The sequence below is a fragment of the Myxine glutinosa genome, chromosome 7 (assembly GCF_964187855.1).
Source record: "Myxine glutinosa chromosome 7, kmMyxGlut1.1, whole genome shotgun sequence".
Taxonomy (NCBI): domain Eukaryota; kingdom Metazoa; phylum Chordata; class Myxini; order Myxiniformes; family Myxinidae; genus Myxine; species Myxine glutinosa.
Window position 1 is genome coordinate 157,833,593 of NC_136267.1, and position 22,544 is coordinate 157,856,136.

At 43.3% G+C, this 22,544-nt stretch overlaps 1 protein-coding gene across 1 annotated transcript in view; it reads left to right on the forward strand.

Moving 5' to 3' along the window:
- Positions 1-22,544, forward strand: part of LOC137431772 (transmembrane protein 198) — a 57,007-nt gene that overhangs the window by 23,903 nt on the left and 10,560 nt on the right. The window contains exon 2 of the mRNA XM_068123471.2: positions 14,539-14,752. Coding sequence (XP_067979572.2) covers positions 14,557-14,752 — 196 coding nt within the window. The 5' untranslated portion in view covers positions 14,539-14,556. The remainder of the gene's footprint in view (positions 1-14,538; positions 14,753-22,544) is intronic.

Consider the following 22,544-nt stretch of genomic DNA (forward strand, 5'->3'; position numbering starts at 1 on the left):
CAAGATTAAATTGGCGATATGAACAATCATTTTCACAGGTATGGAGAGGGGGGAAATGGAGGATAGAGGTGGAGTGGAATTCTGGAGATCGCTTCAAATTGTAGATGGCAACAGAAGTTTTGTATACAAAAATCGAGGCTCGCGAAAGAGTTTGATTTTGATTTGAAAAGTTTAAATTTAAAATGTTTTAAAATTTTAAAAGTTTGATTAATACGTCAATACATTTATTAGGTTGTTACAGAAGCCGAGGTTAGTGATATCACGTGGTACTTACTCTGAGGTTCTGTGTACCGAAAAAAAAGCTTCCCTCCCCTCCCATATGTCTAGTTGTATAAAATTATTGCAATTTATTATTAAAATTAATTGCAACTGCCATTATTTTGTTGCATTACCCGATTGATTCCAGCAAATATTATACAAACTCAGAAAATGCCAAAACTTTGAAACTTTAAAATGTTTGAAATGGAATGGCTAACGTTTATTTTGATCCCAAGGGTACAGTGCAAATTCCTTTGGCTATTTCCATTGTCAAGGGGAGGGTGACTCGAGACAACTTGTGATGTTCTAAAATTGAATATAATTTTAAAAAGGGAAAACAGAGAACTGACCACATGAAGGTCACTGAACGAAGTACAGATTATTAATTATCATAGACTCAAAATAACTCGTTGAAATGTGTGGAAGTAATTTTTAAAATCACGTGGTCCATTAAACAAGATATATATATATATATATATATATATATATATATATATATATATATATATATATATATATATGCAGGGTGAATCAGAATATTGTACTGTAGAAAGATAACGAATGTTAAGTGCTTCCCTTAATTATTATGTAGAAATTTTCATATAAATTAATCATGACATTTATGAAATATAACACTTTAAAGTGTTTATACATTATTCTGATTCACCCTCTATAATTACAATGATTGACAGACCGGGGTGTGTGTGTTTGTTTGTTTGTGTGTGTTTGTTTGTTTGTTTGTTTGTTTGTTTGTTGTGCGACTCCTCCAACAGTTCTTGGCCGATTACATCCAGACTTGCTATACAAAGGAACAGCATGACCCCAATTAGCGTATAGGAGTGTTTTTATCTTTTCCGCTGGCATTGGGGGGTGGGGAGGGGGGGGGGGGGGTGGGGAGTAGAGGTGGGGAGAAAGATGCAAATTGTCTGTGATTGTGATTTGCTCCAAGTGGGAGAGTGTATTACAAGTCCCCATCCTTTTCAGTACAGTATTCCTGTCCCCACGTTTTCCAATGCAGTGGTGTTTTGAATTACGCAGCGAGAGGTGTTTTGGATTGCATGTTTGAATAAGGATGATAACATAAACCCCCTAGCCGTTCCCATAGTGAGCGGGTGCTTCGAGTATGCATATAAATGTGAATGTCTCTCTGTGTTCACTCTAGCCTCAGTTTTTTGGGGGGTTTTTTTGTATACAGAATCGAGGCTCGTGAAAGAGCTAACATTTATTTCACAAAAAAAATAAGACAGAAAAACAAAATATATAAAAAGAGGGAGTGGTAGACAAGATGGGGAGAGAAGGGGAAGCACACAAACACAACATTTGAGAGCAGGGACATCGGGAGATGTGTGGGAGGGAGAGGGCTTGGGGGGAGGAGACGTGGGAAGGGGGGGGGGGGGGGAAGGGGGTGGGAGAAGTATAAAACACAAGGACACCAAGGACTTCCAGGACAGAAGTTGGTATTTCAAAAAAGTGGATTTGGGGTGAAATTAGCGGGGGTAGAAAAGATCAAGGTTTTGGATGGGGGAAGATAAGAGATGGTAGTGAACAGCTGTTTTAAAGACCTGGAGGGAGGAGTGGGATTGAAGAGAGTGAGGGAGTTTGTTGCAGAGGTGGGAGAAAAGAGGAGTGAAGATGAGCAGAGAGTCTTGATTTTGGCAGTTTAACCATAAGAGGGTTGCAGGCAGATCTTGTGCGACCTGTAGGAATATTTGGGGGACAGAGCCCAGAGAGAGCTGGGGGGGCAAGGCCGGAGAGGAGTCCGTAGAAGACGGAAAGACTACCAACCTGCCTGTGGTGAGTGAGTGAAAGGCCCTTGGAGTTAGCTTCATCGCGGGAGATTCCAATGATTCTGAATGCTTTGGTTTCAACAGCGTGAAGACGAGCTAGGTGTGAGGCAGGAGCACCAGCCCAGAGGGGAGAGCAGTGTTCCATTGAGCTGCGGATGAAAGCCTTGTATGTGGTGAGGAGATCAGGTGTGCCAAGGAAGGACTTCGCACGACGGAGGATGCCCAGTCGGCGACTGGCTTTGGAGGCCAGATTTGAAATGTGGTTTTCCCAGGAAAGATCATGGCAGATAGTGAGACCCAAAAGCTTGAGTGACAGAACTTCTTGGAGAGGACTATTCAGAAAGTGGATGGGAAGGTTGTCCAGTCGGTCTTTTCAGAGAGACATCGTAAGAGTGTGAGATTTGTCAGGAATCGGTGTAAGTTTGTTGGTGAAATTTGTCGGTGAAAGTATTGTTACAGCCACGGGTTTCTGGTATACTTTGAGGGTGAATGAAACCCTGATTCTCCTCGAACTTACCGGGCCTGAGGCTACCGAGCACAAACAACTTCGTACCACGGCAGGTTGCGAGCCAACCGCAAATGCTAATTGGTCCATCATGCGTTCTCAGGGTTCTCCATCTAACCACAGTTTCCTGACTTTCCAATAGGGGGAATGAGTCCTCGGCTATGCACCAATCTTATCTTAATTCGATTGTAGTTAGGGCGGCCAAGCTTACTGCTTGGTGCTTGCCAGACCGTAATGAGCCAATCAATTGGGGAATGATAATTTTCTCCCAGTCTAACCTAATGTGCGATCAGCGCGAGATCAATGGAGGAAAGGCCAGACAGACAGATTGGAAAGGACAAGTCAACAGGAGATTTATTATTTGAAAAAACAGGAATGATTATGCAAAATGAAGGGGGGAGGGAACTCAAGGACTTTAATTTTGAGTGTGGAGGGGTGGGGGGATGGTGGGATGCACACAATGGGAACAATGGGAGATGTGGATCCACAATTTACAAGCTATCGCAACAATGATGTGTGCAGCGATATATACAGGCATTAAAGAAAATTGACAAAAATGCAGACTTAATCCTATGCCTTACCTACCAGCTATGCACAAAACAGGATGCCCATCAACCATCCATGGAGGGGAAAAAAGATAGAAGCAGATTGAGGTTTGCACATCCTCTGGCCTCACCAAATGAGAACAGCTGTGTGTTCCCGTCTCCCAGTCGCTTAGGGGTGGGGTGGAGGGAAGAAGTTGCTTTGGGATTGTGGGGTATTTATTACAGAGGTGGTAATCGGCTTGTCTCCGCAATCGGACAGGATTTATGTCTTGCCCAGAGCTCCATTCTGCCTGCCTCACACCACAGCTCAGCTCCGCTCTGCCTGGCTCCGTCCTGTCTCTCCCATTGCACCGAGGTCACCTATAGGATCGCCACGAGCTGATCATCTGTGTAGTCGCTCTCAGACTCCTCACTGGTACATCTCTCATTGTTTCAACTGCGTGTCTCTCGTTGTTGACTCTCAGAGTGCAGGTGTTGTTTACTCTCAATGCTGGGTTCATGGGCAATGCTGCAGAGGCTTTGCCAGTTGCTTTTTACCGGAAATGCAACGGGCGTGGTCGTACCCAATGCAGAGAGCAGGTGGAAAGGATTACCAATGATTATAGCAGGAAATAGCTCTTGTGCCTTCAGTTGGGCTTATGGGGTTTTAAGAAAAGTGGGGAAAATAAAGGGAAAAGCATAGCTACCCCTTGCAACACAATATATCCCACTGAACCCTACTAGACAAAGGTGAAGGACTACCTGAACGAATACGTACGAGATAACTAATCGCAGGATCTGTATGTTGGTTGCAATTACCTTTGGGGCCGGTTTACAGAACCGCAACAATATAGTTGGTGGTTTGTCCAATTAATTATGAAAAAAAAGACAACTTTCCATATATTTTCTTCCAAAGAGAATGCAATACACTTAGGTAGCTGTTACCAGAAAGTTGGGGGTTGGGGAGCACAGGGAGGTGGGGGAAGTGTGCGTGAGGGGAGGCGGTTAATCCTGTAGTGTTCTTCACTTCATTAAGTCAGTTGTATATTAAATTTGGATGAAGGGATGACAAAACAACACGCACCTCTAAATAGGGATTGGAGAAACATGACTAATGAGCCCATTGCCCTTTTACTTACCAATCTTTTCGGTCGAGGCCATGAAATGGTAAATGTGAACACATAAAGCAGGACAATGATGGCCTTTGAGGACAATGATGTAACTTGATAATGAAAAAATATACGGTACTTACTGTGCAAAATTTTGGGTTTTTCCAATGATATTCATACAACCCCAGACAGTCACAGAGCCTCCCCTGTGTTTAACAGAAGGCTGCAAACATTGCATGACGTAACATTCTCCACGTCTTCGGCATCTCTTAGATCTAAAAAGTTCAAACCTTGATTCATCAGAGCAGAGTACCCGATTCCATTATTCAGTCGCCAAATATTGGTATTGCCTTGCAATGGCTTCTCAGCAGTGGTTTCTTTGCTGCAACTCTGCCATGGAGACCTGCTGCAAACGGCCTTCTGCACACAGTGCTGGATGGGTAGGAAAACCACTAGGGTGGGGTCGGGAGGGGTGGAAACGACAGGAGTACCGCCGCCAAGGACGGGGGGGGGGGGTGCGGGGGGGGGTACAGGGAAAAAAACGAGGGGCAGGAAAACTGCCGGGACAGTGGGGGATGGGGGGGGGGGGGGGAGAGGAAGGTTCACAATCTAGCCACGGAGCCGTTACACCTTAATGTGGACACCCTCGGTATAATGGAGACAGAGAGAGAGAGAGAGAAAAGAGAGAGAGAAAAAAGAGAGAGAAAAGAGAGAGAGAAAAAAGAGAGAGAGAAAAGAGAGAGAAAAAAAAGAGAGAGAGAAAAGAGAGAGAGAAAAAAGAGAGAGAGAAAAGAGAGAGAGAGAAAAGAGAGAGAGAGAAAAGAGAGAGAGAAAAGAGAAGAGAGAAAAGAGAAGAGAGAAAAGAGAAGAGAGAAAAGAGAAGAGAGAAGAGAGAAAAGAGAGAAGAGAGAAGAGAGAAGAGAGAAAAGAGAAGAGAGAAGAGAGAAGAGTTGAAAATTTAATGTCAATCGGACCAACGGTTGCTGGGAAAATTAATTTTTAAAATGCAGACGCTGCACACAGCACACGTGTGTACGTACGTAAGTGAATGCTTAACCCCGCTTTTCGCTTCACGAGCGCAGGGTAATAATCGGCCGATTGTGTCCCGATTCCTATTATAAAGTGATAAATAATGACGTCAAAATGAAGTGTGTACACTAGGGTGATCCAAAAATTTGAAGATTGGATTTTCATTTCTCCACAAGCCTGCCCCTATTCTTATTGAAGAAAGTAGTTTGTGCTGAAAATTTGAGCTTGATTGGACAATATTTAGAGGTTGCTCAAAATGTTGCCAAATTTTAATGAATAATAAGATGCAGAATTTTTAGCATCACACATCAATTCATAGATAATTATCTATTTTCAATTATTCAAATTATTTATTATTGTTGGCTTGCACTTGTCTTCAATGGTATGACCAAGAGATTGTGCAAAAGCACTGGCCACAAACAGCACGCCGATCTGAGAGATTTACTCTGTCCAGAGTTGCCACTATTGCTGGAGTGATCACCTTGATGGGAACCTTTTTCGCCTGTTTGGCAGAAGATGGACTTTGGAGTTTGAATTCATTGTCCCCTGAATCGGAGCTTTCAATCTCAGACTCATCATCATCATCAACCACAGCCGATGTTGATGGAACAGATTGCATTGCTGTTAGAGTCTCAGCAGCATGTTTCTTCTTTCTTTTATCTTCATTCTCAAGCCTGATACACTTTCTGTTCTCCTTCACTGCCAGAGTGTTGTCCACAGATCCCATACGTGAACTTGAGGGATCCTCACGCTGCATGATAAGGAATGCTTTGTGTTCTTCATTCGTCATTTTCTCAAGCGCATCATTTGGTGAGATATCGAAGAGGGATTGAAGATCATCTTTGAACATCTGCTCCTTCACTCCTATAGTTTCGAATGTCTTGGTTCTATTTTTCTTTACCAGTTTGTAGGCATCATACAACTTCAAAAGTTGGCGCTCACAGGAATCTACTCTCTGCACTGGAATTCGTGCTTTCTCCCAGTATGCACACACAGCTTGTCCACTAAGTTTGGCACTTTCACGAACTGTATGGTGTTCTTGTATGTGATTGTACACCATTTTCTGCAATGTGTGTCCTTTGGTTGGTAGTCCCCCACATATTATTTCCTTTTCAGATTTGCCCAGCAACCAAACTGTGGAAGAGCTGCAAGTTTCTGCCATCTGTAAAAAACAGGATAAATTAAAAATGTTTTTTTTCAAGCAACCTCTAAATAAGTTCCAATTGACCTCATATTTGGTGCATATGATCTTTATAAACATAGGAACAAGGGCAGCCTTGTGGAGCATGTATTTTTAATAGTATTAATTATTACATATATCTGTGGACCACCCTAGTGTACACATTAAATAGATACTGTGTCGGATCGGTGCCATATCGGATCGCGATCGACGGATTGAAATTATTGAGTTGCTCTGAATCGATACATTTTAAATCGCTTCTCCAATCGATGAGTGCATCAAACCGCAAAGTATAGTCATTTTCAAAAGAACGATGAGCTACCGTGTGCTCAGTCGATAAGCTATAGACAATTTGACGGATATAAAATGAAGCGTTTCATACTTGTGTGGTCATGTGAAAAGGAAGTTTGATACAAAATATAGAACAGACATTCCCAGGTTACAAAGGCATTCCGTTCAGAACAACGTTCAAACAGTAAGTAAATTGATTGGTCAAAGTTTGATCAAGCGGGTTAATCAGAAAATAATTCAAATAATACTGGACTTAAAGCCCTGATTTTTTAGGGGTGGGAGAGGAGGAGGTAGGGGAGAAGGGGAGGGGAGAGGTGGGGAGGTAGGGGAGAAGGGGGGGGGGGGGAGATGGGGGGAGGGGTTCCTCCCCTGTTTTCTGCTTTTTTGATGTGTTTATTGCATGTGTTTCTTGTATGTGTTTGATTGGGTGAATTGGGGGAGACTGTCACAGCATTATGCCTCTAAAATGTGGAAAGATAAATTTAAATGATGCTTAAGTCTGGACCATCTGACGTCAAGACATACTTGACAGGAAGTAGACACAGTACACACGTTTGCGGATTCCTTTGTCCCCGTGGCTGTTTCTAAAGTAATTGGTTATTATAGATGAATTTTGTGTGCTTAGTTTGAAAGGTATGGCGTTTCTCTTTTAGTTTCAAAGCAAAATAAATTCGATAATACCCAATTTCCGAGCCGTTTGCCATATCAACACGTTTTACATATTACCATATACCATATTACCATATATGCCATATACATTTCACATATACGTTTTACATTAGGTAATACGTTTTACATATTACCGAGCCAAATTGTTCTCCCCGTCACACGACCATTGCGAGCTGTTTATAAATAATAACGTTTGCACATCTTGAAACGTCTATAATTCAACCTTGTTTTTTTTTTTTTAGTTCGCCCTATACAAGGGTGAAATCTTCTCAAGGTTTTTGAGTTTTATATGCAGTACAACTGTAATCGGTAATCAGCACTCCATACTGACTCCAATTGGCCGATGCAGATTACCGAAAAAGGCCGATATCTGCCTGTGCCGATTACGGGTTCCGATTTTATCGGCCCAGCACTAATATGGATGTATACTATTTATATACTATATACATGTATGGATAGCAATAAGACAGCAGAAACAAGTGCACAGTGGCAATGGAACAAACAAACATAAAAAGAAGATAAGAGGGAAAGAAACAAAGTATCCTGTTTTGTGTTTTTGTGTTTAGTATTTTTATCCGGGTTTGGTTAGGTGGTATTATCCCTGGTGTTGGGCTAGCGGCTCGGGTGCCGGCTTAGGATCCTCGGATCCTGGGTTCGAATCTCGGTCGATCGCTGAATTAACGCCAGGGGGGTTGACTCAGCCTGTCATCCTTCCGAGGTCGGCTAATTGAGTACCAGTTCACTGGTAATTCCCTGTTTGTCGTTAAAGGCGGCAAAAAGGGTTGGCGTCAGGAAGGGCATCCGGCCGTAAAACATTGCTTCAAAAAGGGGACCGAAAAACAACAACAACCACGGTCCCCGAAAAAGGCCAATCCCCGCTTGTGGGGAAAAATGGCCTCTAAAGGTGGTTTTTTTTTTTTTTTTTGGTTAGGTGGTATGAATGAAGGTGGAAAGGATCATGGATTAAGATGGGGGCATGACCGATGGTGATGTCCAGCCAACATGGAATCCTGGAGGGAAACAGTAAGATCAAACACCTTTTGAAAAGTGGTTCCACAAACGTGAAAAAAGAGGAACAAAAGAGTGGAGGTTGCATTGAACCGACAATTTAAGATTTTACCTGTGAGGGTGTTACTGGAAGAACATTTACATCATGGATGAGGTGGGAAGAGTCAGTGGATAAGAGTAGAGGGAGGTAAACCAGAGAAGTGGTAAAAAAAAACCCAAAAGAAAACCAGAGGCAACCGACAAATCTGTGATGTGAGAGCACCAGGCCTTGTGCTTCGGCCTTATTGCGGGATATACCAATAATATTGAAAGATATAAGATTCCACAGAAGTTAGGAGACAGATTTGATATTGGGGCATTGGCCTATAGTTGGGGGATGTAGTTTGGGGAGTATAACACTCCAGTGAGCTATGGACAAAGGCATAGTAAAATGGTCAAAATAAAATGTTTACATGAAAGTAAACTTGATAATAACAGTTAAACAGCCAAGAACAATAATAATAATAATAATAATAATAATAATAAATTAGGGCAGGTACAACTACCTGCGTATGAAGAAAAATTGGTTTCAACTAATGTTATTTTGATGAAATGTTCAAGTCTGTGACAAGGAGCAATTAGCTCATTCAATAAATCAGTTTGAGGCATTCTTATACGCGTATAGAAATGTGTTCCAACACTCACGGAGATGCTTCGGAGACAATTTTGATGAACAACTGAGAAGAGCAATTTGTATACTTTCGCTAAAAGCCACTCAAGCCACATCACGATGACACTCAAGAAAGGGAGCAGGGCAATTGGACTATCTGCAACATAAATATGGCTCATCTCGAAAAGAAGAAGAAGAAGAAGATGATGAAGGCATAAAGTTAACCACCTCACTATAAGATTGTTACATGTTCATTTGTCCTCAAGCAGGTTGAAATGTCTGGTTCTGCTGTACAATGAGACATCCACAACACGATGTGCTGGTGAGACAATTTTACACTCAAACAGTTTGGAGCGAATTTCAAGAAGCCAGCGTTTTCTTGTCCCAATCACTCGTCCATAGCCCTTTCACTATGGAATGCCATAGCTTGAACGCAGTGTGGGTAAATGATTGTGTTTCAGACACTTGTAATGATTAGGGGGTCAATAAGCTCCCTGCAGGAGAGCAGTTTTGTTTCGACCTTTTATAATGGTTGAAAGCAGATGTGGAGATGTGTTGGGAAAGGAGGGAGTTTGGGGGGCAAGAGAAGAGGAGAAAAGCTGGGAGGAAATCATGTGAACTATTTAATAATAGTTCATTGATAGCTTAGAGAGTATATATTACAAAAGTCTCACACATTTGCCCATAAAAATAAATAAATAAAATAATATAAATAATAATAAATAATATAAATAATAATTTAATAATAATATAATATAATAATACATATAATAATATAATAAGAAATATATAATTATAATAATAAAATATATGTGTAAATACATATAATAATAATATATAATATAATAATATATAATAATATAATAATACATATAATAATAATATAATATAATAATATAATAATATATATATAATAATAATAATATAATATATGTGTAAATACATATAATAATAATAATATATAATATAATAATATATAATAATACAATAACACATAATAATAATATAATATAATATAATAATATAATTATTTATTTATAAATAAATAATGATATAAATAATATAAATTTACACATTGTCCATAAAACTAGGAGAAACGATGAAAGTGGTGACTAGTATAACAAATTGACCACAACATCACATGAACAGAGACAAAGGTCTGCAGTTAACACACCCAGGAAGCCTGGTGTTGGCTGATGGTTAAGGTGGCTGGCTTAAGATCTTCGGGTCCTGAGTTGGAGCCCCTGTCAGGCTATTGAATTAACACCAGGTGGGTTCACTCAGCCTGTCATCCTTCCGAGGTCGGAAAAAGAAGTACCAGCTTACTAGTAACAGGGGGCACTGCATCAGAGGCACAGCCGCACCCCCAGAAAAGGTATGCAGCCAATTAGCCGCTGGCTGCACACAAACCACCACCACCGCAAGCCTGCTCTTTGTTATACTTTTTTGCAAGGGAAGGAGTAATAGAAGAGGGGTTTACGTAACATTTACAGGCATGTATTCAGCAATTCTGTTCATTTAATAGCACCACACTTATGAATGAACATTTATAAAGATAAGTGTGCTGTAGTCTTGTGGGAAATGCGGGAATGGATGGAAGGAAGGAAGACTGGAAGTGTGACAGTCTGGCTCAGCATTGGTTTCATGGTTGCCCCCATTGCTGAAGCAGCTGTTCTTCGTTGCTTAAGTGCAATAAGCACAAGCATCGGGTCCATTTTCCTAACAATGGCCATAATAAGCACAATGTATGAACCTTAATCGTGCCGGGCCTTGCCTGCAAGTGCAATATTCTTCCTGTGGCTGGCAGGCCTGATGGGAGGTAGACTGGATGGCACCAGGTACAACTCGGTGCTGAACCTGGATCAAATTCACAAGGAAAGCCCCTCTGAAGACCACTGCATAACAAACATATCGGTGGAACATTATTCCTTTTAATTAATACTACTTATTAATTAGCATATTTGTGTGTCCAAAATCATAATGCCAATTTGCATCAATTCATCCAACTATAATGTTCTTGTGGAATTTCCTGTTGCAGACAAAGTGAAAAATGTATATATATGAACCCAAAATCAAGGACATTGCCAGCCAATAGTTAACAGCAGTTCTCTTTCCATTAGGAATAAGCAAAAAACAGCAAGTTTCCTCAGTCTATTCACACCTCAGTATATGTTAAACACCTGCTTGAAGGTCATACTTAATGTGATGCGGTCACAAATATTAGAAAGGAGGTTGTGGAGGAGAAAAGGGAAAACCCTCAATTACATATTCATGGGGCAAAGGGGGCTCAAACAAAGAGAGAACAGGCAAAGGAGGGTAACGGAGTAAGTTTGGAAAGAGAAGAGAAGCAAAGTTGGGAGAAAGAGTACGGTGAGGGCAGAAATGCTCACCTCCACTCTTGTTCCTCTTCTTCCCCACCTGTGGAATCAACTTTCACATCCTCTTCACTCTCATTCTTCTCCGCAGGTCTTCAAGACAGCTGTTCACCACCATCTCATATCATCCCCAATCCTAAACCATGATCTTTTCTACCCTCGTTAACCCTTACCCAAATCCCCTCCGCCATCCAATTGTCCTGTTTTCCCTTCTTGGAGTTCCTTCTGTATCCATCTTGTCCAGCCCATGCATACGTGTTTTGCATCCTGTTTTTGTCTGTTACGCCCTGATCCGTTCACCGTACCAGCTCTTCCACGAGCCTCGACTATGTATACAATTTTTTATTTTTAAATCAACAATCAGTTTCCAATTGCCTAACATGATACCAATCAGAAAATATTTTACAATATTGGCCACCACGTGTTCAAGTTCATTTCCTTGCAAAAACAGGTCAGCTGATCATTCCGATAGAACAATGGATGACATTGATTGCTGTTGATGCAATTTATTTATGACGTCATGGGACATAGATGAGATAAATGCTGAACAATTACATGGATTTCATAATGACATAATCACGTAATGCTGAGTTGTGGCGAATGTTTCCACATTGGGTTCAAACGTGGAAATAACAATCTCAATACCTGGTATGTCCAATACCTGGAGCAATCGCATTCCATATCCTAATCAGCTCCTGTTTCATGTCATCAAGAGTTTGTGGCTGTCATGGCAAGGCTCAAATGCAGCGATAAATTCGATGTCAAAGATACTCAATTGGATTTAAAGATGGCAAGATGGCAAGCCAGTGTGTCATGACATTAGCATTGGCAATGAAAAGAACATTCTTTGTTTGAATGGCCATGCGAGAGCAGCATTATCGTGCCTGGAACATGTTTTTGAAGGGTAGGCAACACGTGCTGCTGTAATACCTCATTGATACACCGATCTTCCGTCCGATTGCCATGGATGTGCATCAAGTTTGTGCGAAAGGTTTCAGCAATACCACCCCAAATCATGACCCGTCAGCAGCCAAAATTTGTGGTTTCCTGGACAGAGATTATGGAATATCACTGATTGAGTATTCTGTAGACCAGTGCATGGCAATTATGCCTTTCAAGGATAAACCTAAATTTGTCACTGGTGATAACATTTGCCGATTGCCTCCTTGTCCATCAGATGTACTGATTTGACCACTGGAAGCATGCTTGGATGTGTTCTTCCAGGTACAGGGAATGCGTTTGCAGTACTCTGGGCAGTTTGGAAGCGATTGCTTAGATGGTTCGTGCAAATGCATCGGTCCTGGGTGGAAGTTGTTATCCTCGGACATCCATATCTTGGCATATCTCGTGTTGATCCAGAGGCTTGATAACATCTTCTGAGGTCATAAACAGTTCCTCTCCTCACGTTGCAGAGCCGAGCAACATGGCTAATGGAAGACCTTGGTTAAAGGTGTCCAAGCCAGTCGCCGACTGGGCATCCTCCGTCGTGCGAAGTCCTTCCTTGGCACACCTGAGCTCCTCACCACATACAAGGCTTTCATCCGCAGCTCAATGGAATACTGCTCTCCCCTCTGGGCTGGTGCTCCTGCCTCACACCCAGCTCGTCTTCACGCTGTTGAAACCAAAGCGTTCCGAATCATTGGAATCTCCCGCGATGACGCTATCTCTGAGGGCCTCTCACTTACTCACCGCAGGCAGGTTGGTGGTCTTTCCGTCTTCTACCGACTCCTCTCCGGCCTTGCCCCTCCCCCCCCCCCCAGCTCTCTCTGGGCTCTGTCCCCCAAATATTCCTGCAGGTCGCACAAGATCTGCCTGCAACCCTCTTATGGTTAAACTGCCAAAATCAAGACTCTCTGCTCACCTTCACTCCTCTTTTCTCCCACCTCTGGAACAAACTCCCTCACTCTCTTCAATCCCACTCCTCCCTCCAGGTCTTTAAAACGGCTGTTCACCACCATCTCTTATCTTCCCCAATCCAAAACCTTGATCTTTTCTACCCCCGCTAATTTCACCCCAAATCCACATTTTTTTAGGTGACTTTTGACTTCTTTCCTGGAAGTCCTTGGTGTCCTTGCGTTTTATACCGATCCTGCCTCCCCCCAGGCCCTCTCCCTCCAAAAACATCTCCCGATGTCCCTGCTCTCAAATGTTGTGTTTGTGTGCTTCCTCCCCTTCTCTCCCCATCTTGTCGACCGCTCCCCTTTTTATATACTTTGTTTGCTTGTTTGTTTGATTTGTTTGTTTGATAAATGTTAGCTCTTTCACGAGCCTCGACTCTGTATACAAAAAAAAACAAAAAAAAAACAAAAACGATTTCATTCCTTTCTTTTTCTGAAAGCCATTGCGGCATTGTAATGGAATAAAGAATGTAATCAATGTGTTTTTTTTTGCATGATGCACATGCTGGTCTTTCAGAAAGAATGTTTCAAATTTCCACAAATTGCCTCGTGTGACTTCTAAAAATCTCAGGGTTTATCAGTTGCATATGCGGAATGATTTATTGTATGCGGCAATTGCGTTGCATGGAAACTTGCAGTCAAATGTTCTACACATCCCTCGTGCCAAAAAGGCATTTTGAATGAACGTTGGAACAGTCCTTCAACAATTACTTTATAAATTCTACATGTTCGGTTTTTACGGATGAGAGTGTAAAAAGTGTACCAGTCTACATGTGTCTCTCCTGCAAGCATTTTATATGCAGGCCCTTCCGTTACCCTTGGGACAATGTGTAAAAAAAACAAAAAAACAACTCAGGGCTGTACGGGGTATTTTCCTTTTCTGCCTTTTGATGCTTCTATAATCTACAAGACTATCAACAATGTAAAACATGTCCTTCATGTGACTCATTCGTGCAACTAGGCCTTGAATAATATGACATTTCTGATTACTGCCGATAAATCCGAGGATTTGTTGAGATTACATTTAGCACGACAAGGATTCTGTCGCTGGCTCTTTCGAAGCAAGAATTAGCAATTTTGCTAAAATGTTAAAACCCTGATATATAGACAGCCTTGTGAGGTATCAGTCATCATTTGATTTTTGCTTATTTAGTCGAGAATCACTGTCCAAGATGGACTGAAGAATTTTTTTTTTTTAAAGATTGAAAGGCATGTTTGCATGGTGCACTAATTGACTTCACCATGTGCACTTTCAGGTTGTCAGAGCTCAATGCATGCCCAACCGCCTCAGTGCAAGGTTCGCCATGGCGACGTCCACGCCCCCCACCTATAACTTCTTCAGCATGGATGACTGGGGCGATGTCGGAGCATGGAGAGACTGCAACGAAGACCCAGAAAGAGCCTATCAGGCTGTGCCCGCCGCCATCTGTGCTACAAGCTGCCTCTTTGGCGTCATCTATTGCTTCTTTGGTAGGGTCATGTTTGTTGGTGGCATTTCATGACTGGTAAACCATGGAATATGTTTGTTCAAATTTGACTTAGCGTAAACTAGACGACTTGTAGTTTTTCTCAAGCATCCATAGATATATATATATTTTTTTTTTTTGCAAGATAAAACCACAACTTCATTATCGACAAAACACAAAATGTTGACAGAGAAATGCAGTATTCACATATCATTTTTTATTTTCTTAAAGTCCTGGTAATAAATGTCCAAGTTTGTAAATGTCCAAGTTGGATCTTGGAGACGGCGTGAAGCTGGAATGTGTGAAAACATTTTGCTACCTCGGAGACATGCTGAATGGAGAAGGTGGATCAGACTCGGCAACGGTTGCTAGAGTGAGATGTGCATGGAAGATGTTTCGGGAACTGAGTGGCGTGCTGATGAGGAGGGGAGTGTCGTTGAAGCTGAAGGGAAAGGTGTATGCTGCATGTGTGAGAAGTGTTGTGATTTATGGGAGCGAGACATGGGTAATGAACGTAGAGCAGCAACGAAGGCTGGAAAGGGTGGAAATGCGAATGGTTCGGTGGATGTGTGGAGTATCGTTGAGAGAGAAGAAGACAAATGATGAATTGCGAAAGATGATGGGAATAGAGCCTGTGATTGATGCTGTGAAGAGGAACAGGTTGAGATGGTTTGGTCATGTGTTGAGGAAGGATGAAAGTGAATGGTTGAGAAGAGTGATGGGAATGAATGTAGAAGGAAGTAGAGGACAGGGAAGACCGAGAAAGACTTGGCTAAAGATGGTGGAAGAAGAAATGTGGGTAAGGGGGTTAACAAGGAGAGATGCAGAAAATAGGGCAAGATGGAGAAGATTGTCATGGGGACCGCAAGGCTAATCCCCGCTCTAGCAGGGAAAATGGCCTTAAAATGCCTGTTGTATAAAGTCCTGGTAATATGTACGTTTTTGTTTGTTGTTTTCCTTGAAATAGAAAATTTTGAAAGTTTAGGTGGGTTTTTTAAGTCTCCTGTACCAAGTGTCTTCTGAAACAAATATTATTTCAAAAAAGAAAAAGTGCCACCAGTACCCGAGATTTGGTCACGACTTACTTCACTTATCATCTTCATCCCAATGGACATAAGGCTGCTACAAGCTTTTGCCATTCATTTCTATCCTGAGCTACATTCTGTGCCGCACACCATGATAGACCCATCTCCTCAGATCAGCAACCATAGTCTGACGCCAAGTTGTTTTTGGCCTGCCTCCTTTCCTCCTTCCTGGTGGTGTCTATCCCAAAGCAACCTTGGGAAATCCGTCAGGGCACATTCAAAGCATGTTGTCAAGCCATTGGAGGCGACAACACTTGATTTTAAGGGCAATGCTGTGGCAACCAGTTTTTTTTCATGAAAGTCTTTGTTGGATATCTTATTCGGCCAGAAGAGGCCCAGCTCTTCATAAGGCATCCATTGTGAAAAAACTCTACCTTGTTCATATCTGACTTAATTACTCACCAGCACTCAGAGCCATACAAAAGAACAGACTTGACATTGCTGTCATAAAGTCTGTTCTTTGTCTTCAGGCTGTACTGCTTCGACTTCCAGATCGAATGAAGTTGAGCAAATGCATTAGAAGTTTTGCGGCGTCTTGCCTTGATGTCTTTCTTGGTTCCATTGTCTTTGCTGATGAGACTGCCTCGGTATGTAAATTTATCTGCAATCTCTAGGGCTTCTCCGTTTTCAGTAATGGGTGCAGATGGTGCGGTATTCATGGTCATTACCTTGGTCTTGGTGGTATTAATTTATGCCCATTACTCAATTAAGACACCTGTCCTCCAGGCGAAGCTAGCTAAGCCTGTCAGTTTTTTCTTGCAAATGGGTTTTTCTTGACGACAAAACAGCAAAATCATCAGCAAAGTTCAGATCTTCAAGTTTGGTGGAAATGGTCCACTGGATGCCTCTAGGTAAATCTGGTATGGTGTTTCTTGTGATCCAGTCGATAGTAATCAGAAAGATAAGTGATAAAGATAAGAGGATAAGTGATATCATACAAACTTCGCGAGCTTCTGGGCCGACCGGGCCGACGTGCATCGAAGTCCTTTCCAAGGGTGTGGTGCTGACCGGGCCACCGTGGTGCTGACCGGGCAGATGTGGTGTGGTGCTGACCGGGCCGACGTGGTGTGGTGCTGACCGGGCCGCCGTGGTGTGGTGCTGACCTGGCCGACGTGGTGTGGTGCTGACCGGGCCGCCGTGGTGTGGTGCTGACCTGGCCGACGTGGTGTGGTGCTGACCTGGCCGACGTGGTGTGGTGCTGACCGGGCCGCCGTGGTGTGGTGCTGACCGGGCCGCCGTGGTGTGGTGCTGACCTGGCCGACGTGGTGTGGTGCTGACCGGGCCGACGTGGTGTGGTGCTGACCGGGCAGACGTGGTGTGGTGCTGACCGGGCAGACGTGGTGTGGTGCTGACCGGGCAGACGTGGTGTGGTGCTGACCGGGCAGACGTGGTGTGGTGCTGACCGGGCAGACGTGGTGTGGTGCTGACCGGGCAGACGTGGTGTGGTGCTGACCGGGCCGACGTGGTGTGGTGCTGACCGGGCCGACGTGGTGTGGTGCTGACCGGGCCGACGTGGTGTGGTGCTGAACGGGCCGCCGTGGTGTGGTGCTGACCGGGCCGACGTGGTGTGGTGCTGACCGGGCCGACGTGGTGTGGTGCTGACCGGGCCGCCCCCCCCCCAGAATTTCCATGTTTTAAACATTTCCCAGTGTATACCCTGGACTAGAGTAGGTACACTGTATCCCTGCGTGTCATAAGAGACGACTAAGAGGGTTGGCGTCAGGAAGGGCATCCGGCCATAAAAACATTGCCTCAAAAAGAGAACCATGACAATTACAACTATGTTCCACTTGTTTGCCCAGTCTGTGATTTTGTCCAGGTCTGCAGAGAGTGAGGAGGCTGCAGACCTCTGGTCTGAGGGATGAGGAATGGAGCGACAGAGAGTAGAGTCATCAGCAAAGAGATAGAGAGGATTTTCAAGAGAGTCAGAGAGATCATTGATAAAGACCAGAAAAAGCACAGGGCCCAGAACACTGCCTTGGGGAACTCCAGCCTAAACAGGAAGAGGAGATGAGAGAAACCCATCCAGGGCCACACCTTGACTACGACTAGAGAGGAAGTCCGCCAGCCATGCGTGGAGATTTCCATGGATACCAAAGGAGGAGAGTTTGGTGAGCAGAGCGGGGTGCCAGACCGTATCGAAGGCACGTGATATGTCGAGGGAGACAGCTCTAATTTCCTGTTTGGCATTGAGGACCTCCATCCATTGTTGAGACAGCAGAAGCAGCATGTCCAGAGGAGAGTGACCTGGTCTGAAACCAAATTGATGATCAGAGATCAAGCCATTGGAGAAGAGGAAAGATTTCATATCCGAAGCAATGATGGATTCCATGACTTTGCTGATAATTGGGAGAAGGCTGATTGGTCTGTAGTTGCTAGGATCTATTTTTGCACCTTTTTTGTGTAAAGCGGTGATGTTGGCTGATTTCCAAGCAGATGGCAGTTGACCTTGAGCAAAAGAGAGGGTGAAGAGAACAGAGAGAGGGAGTGAAAGAGCGGAAGAACATGCTTTTAGCACCCGTGGGCTGATGCCGTCAGGACCAGTTGCAGAATCAGAGTCGAGGGTTGACAGAAACTTTTCCACCTTGTCAGGAGGAAAGGACACAGAGTCCAGGAGCAGCTGGGTACGACTGGGTACGGTGGGTACAGAGAGGGATGGGTTTGGGACACAAGATTTAGAGGCAAACACAGAGTTGAGGCATTCAGCTTTTTCATGTGCGGAGTCAGCCGTTAAGCCGTTTGAGGTGAGGGAGGGGATGGAGGGGGAACAAACACCAGAAACAGATTTGACCAGACGCCACCAGGATTTGGAAGAGGGAGACAGATAAGAGAGTTCGGTCTTGAGAACGGTGAGATATTGTTTCCTGGCTCTCCTGAGGGTGGACACACACTTGTTTTGGGCTTTGTGAAAGGAAATGAGATTTCCTTCCGTTGGATTTGCTTTCCAGGAGACGAAAGCAAGTTGTTTCAGGGCAACAGCCTCACCACAAGATTCCGTGTACCATGGACGGGAGGAAGGGTATGACAACTGAAGACGAGATTGGATAAATTTGTGCATGAGAGAGAGCAATTTACTTTGAAAGAATTCCCAGGATGAGTTGATGTCAGAGGCGGTAGGGATGGGAGACCAGTCCAGATGATTGATGGCTGCTTGAAGACCGTGCCAGTTGGCCTGAGTGAAATGCCAGACTCGTCAACGCTGAGGAGGCTCTCTGAGAATGGTCAGAGAGATGTCCACTTTGACAAGCACATGATCAGATGAGCCGATTGGAGCAGAAGAAGAGCAGCAGACATTTTCAGGGAAGTTAGTCATAACCAAGTCCAGAAGAGAAGATGCTTCGTTGACTGAGATCCGGGTCGGGAAATTGACAGATTGTGTCAGTCCCAGTGAGTCGCAGAAGTCCTTTGCTGAAGAGCCATGGCTGGTGAGAGAGGTACCCACACCCAGCCAACTGGCATGGTGACAATTGAAATCATCACATATGAGGAAGAGAGAGTTGGGATGGGTAGATAGAAGTTGGTCCATATTATCAGACAGCGAGATGTAGATGGAGTCATCACTGTTTGGTGGACGGTACAACACACATATGAACAAAAGGTGGGAGCGAAGGGGAAGCCGTAGCCAAAGGTATTCCTGGGGGTGAGGTGGAGAGAGGGCAGTGGAGGGCGAGTGAGGTAGAGAGTTTTTTATAAAGATAGCAACCCCACCTCCAGGACGAGGCTCAGGTCTATCATACCGGAGGAGGGAGTAACCTGGGAGAGATACCAAGGCATCAGAGACATCATGAAGGAGGAAAGTTTCTGTTAAGCAGATCACATCTGGTTTGTCAGAAGCAACCTGTATGGAGAGATCAGTCAAGTTTGAGCGAAGGCCCCGGATGTTTGAGGTCCATACCGTTAATGAAGAGGAAGGGGGAGCATCGGATACAGAACGGGGGGGGGGGGGGGGGGGAGGGGTAAGGGTAAGATGTGGAAGAGGAGGAAGAGGTAGGGAGAGCTGTTGAAGGTGTGTCAGAGATTTCAGAGATTTCTGAATAGCTTGGAGAAAGGGAAGAATAGGGCGGACAAAAGGTTTGATGGAGATTGCGTGAGGCACAGTGAGGTGTTATTTGAGGAGGTGGAAAAGCGAGGCAGAAGGTTGGGGGAGAGGAAGGTGAAAGTTGGAAGGGGGAAGAAGCAGGGAGGATGCTTTGAGGAGGAGGGGTGAGAGGGGAGTCTTGGAGGGGAGGAGCGAGGGAGAGTCTCGGAGGGGAGGGGTGTGGGGGAAGTTTAGGAGGGAGGGGAGGGAAGGGGCAAGGGGGGAGATTTTTTTTTATTTTTTATTTTTATTTTTATTTTTTTTATTTTTTTTTTTGTATACAAGATCGAGGCTCGTGAAAGAGCGAACATTAATCACACAGAAAGACAAACCGACACATAAAACATATAACATAGGGAGCGGTAGACAAGATGGGGAGAGAGGGGGAAGGACACAAACACAACATTTGAGAGCAGGGACCGAGAGACATGGAGACATCGAGAGATCTGAGAGAGGGCGAGGGCTTTGGGGGGGGGGGCGTGGGAAGGGGGCAGTGGGAGAGGTATAAAACATATGGACACTGCCAGGACTTCCAGGAAAGAAGTTGGAATTTCAAACAAGGTGGATCTGGGGTGAATTAGCGGGGGTAGAAAAGATCAAGGTTTTGGATGGGGGAAGATAAGAGATGGTGGTGAACAGCTGTTTTAAAGACCTGGAGGGAGGAGTGGGATTGAAGGGAGTGAGGTAGTTTGTTCCAGAGGCGGGAGAAAAGAGGAATGAAAGAGTGAAGGTGAGCGGAGAGCCGAGATTTCGGCAGTTTAACCATCAGAGGGTTGCTGGCAGATCTTGTGCGACCTGTAGGAATATTTGGGGGACAGAGCACAGAGAGAGCTGGGGGTGCAAGGCCGGAGAGGAGTCGGTAGAAGACAGAAAGACCACCTACCTGCCTGCGGTGAGTGAGTGAAAGGCCCTCAGAGATAGCTTCATCGCGGGAGATTCCAATAATTCTGAAAGCTTTGGTTTCAACAGCGTGAAGCCGAGCTAGGTGTGAGGCAGGAGCACCGGCCCATAGGGGAGAACAGTATTCCATTTGAAAGGGATGGGTGATGTTTCTCTCATTAACACAATCATCAAAGATAACGAGGTTCTTTTTTGACTTATCTAAATCTTGAGGTGAAGGCATATCATCCGTATTATCACTGAGAATACAAGTTATGGGTTTTGATTTTGATTTCTGTGCATCACAAAATAGTCGTATTATATCCTCAATGTTGTAATCATTTAGTTTGTTTTGAAGTTTAAATAAACCGATAATGTCTTCCTTTTTAAGACCCGCATTAAAACCTTGTGATAGTAGTTGATACTCGGGTTGAAAACTTGACTTCGTAAAAATTATTAAATTATCATAATCTAAAAAGTTGGGGGTAAGGAGCATCTTTAAAAGCAAACAGGTTTTTCCACATCCGCTTGATCCGACTATTAGACATCTTAATGAATTTGGAAGATTTTTATGGTTGTTAAATTTTATCTTGTTTTCCCAAACAGGTAAAAAATCTTTCATTTATATATTTGGAAAACAAGTCATCTAACTTTTTTTGAGCTATTTTAGAAACTCTATATTTTATCCTGAGTTCAGGTTTAATTTCAAAATAATTCATTATTTTATTTATATTAAAAAAAAAAAAACCACCGTGTAGAGGCCATTTTTCCCCGCAAAGCGGGGGTTGGCCTTTTCGGGGACCGTGGTAGTTGTTGTTTTTTTGGTCCCCTTTTTGAAGCAATGTTTTACGGCCGGATGCCCTTCCTGATGCCAACCCTTTTTGCCGCCTTCAACGACAAACAGGGAATTACCAGTGAACTGGTACTCAATTAGCCGACCTCGGAAGGATGACAGGCTGAGTCAACCCCCCTGGCATTAATTCGGCGATCGACCGAGATTCGAACCCAGGATCCTAGGATCCTAAGCTGGCACCCTAGCCGCTAGCCCAACACCATTATTTTATTTATATAGTATCTTGTATTAACATTTCCATTAAAATTATTTTGAATAATAAATATCATTAAACCCTTATACATTTCCTCAATACAAAGAGTCTCTTCCCTTGAAAGAAATGGTGTATTATCATCATAATACTTAACATTCATCTCTCTTATTAATCTTGAAAAGTAATTCATTTTTGGTTCTAATTTAAAAGAGTTATATATATTTATATATTTTTTATTATCATTAATTAGAAGATAATCACAGAAAATACATTGTTTATATGAACCCTCATTATTAAGCCCTATTCTATCACAAGCCAGACAATTCTCTAATTTATCATATGGAGAGTCTGGAAATTCTAAATATCCTTCAGAACTTATCATATTTATATGGTAAATTTTTACTTAAACTAAACGCAAGTTTATTCGTCAATAAATACAATGTTTCAAAGCACAAAAGACAAATTTCAATCAATCTCTACTTCGGTGGAAGATATAGAAAAATATGTCAAAGATGTTAAATTGAACAAAGATAAATATGGGAATTTTTGGGTAAAACCAGTTATGGAAAATAACATGAGCCCCTCTATTTCATTTAAAGGAAGAGCTCTAACTATACCTGGAAAGACATCCATTAAAGTAAATCTAGCAAAAGTTTCTCCTCTACTCCTGGCAATTTATTCAAAGCTTGAAAAAGTGATCGATCGCGA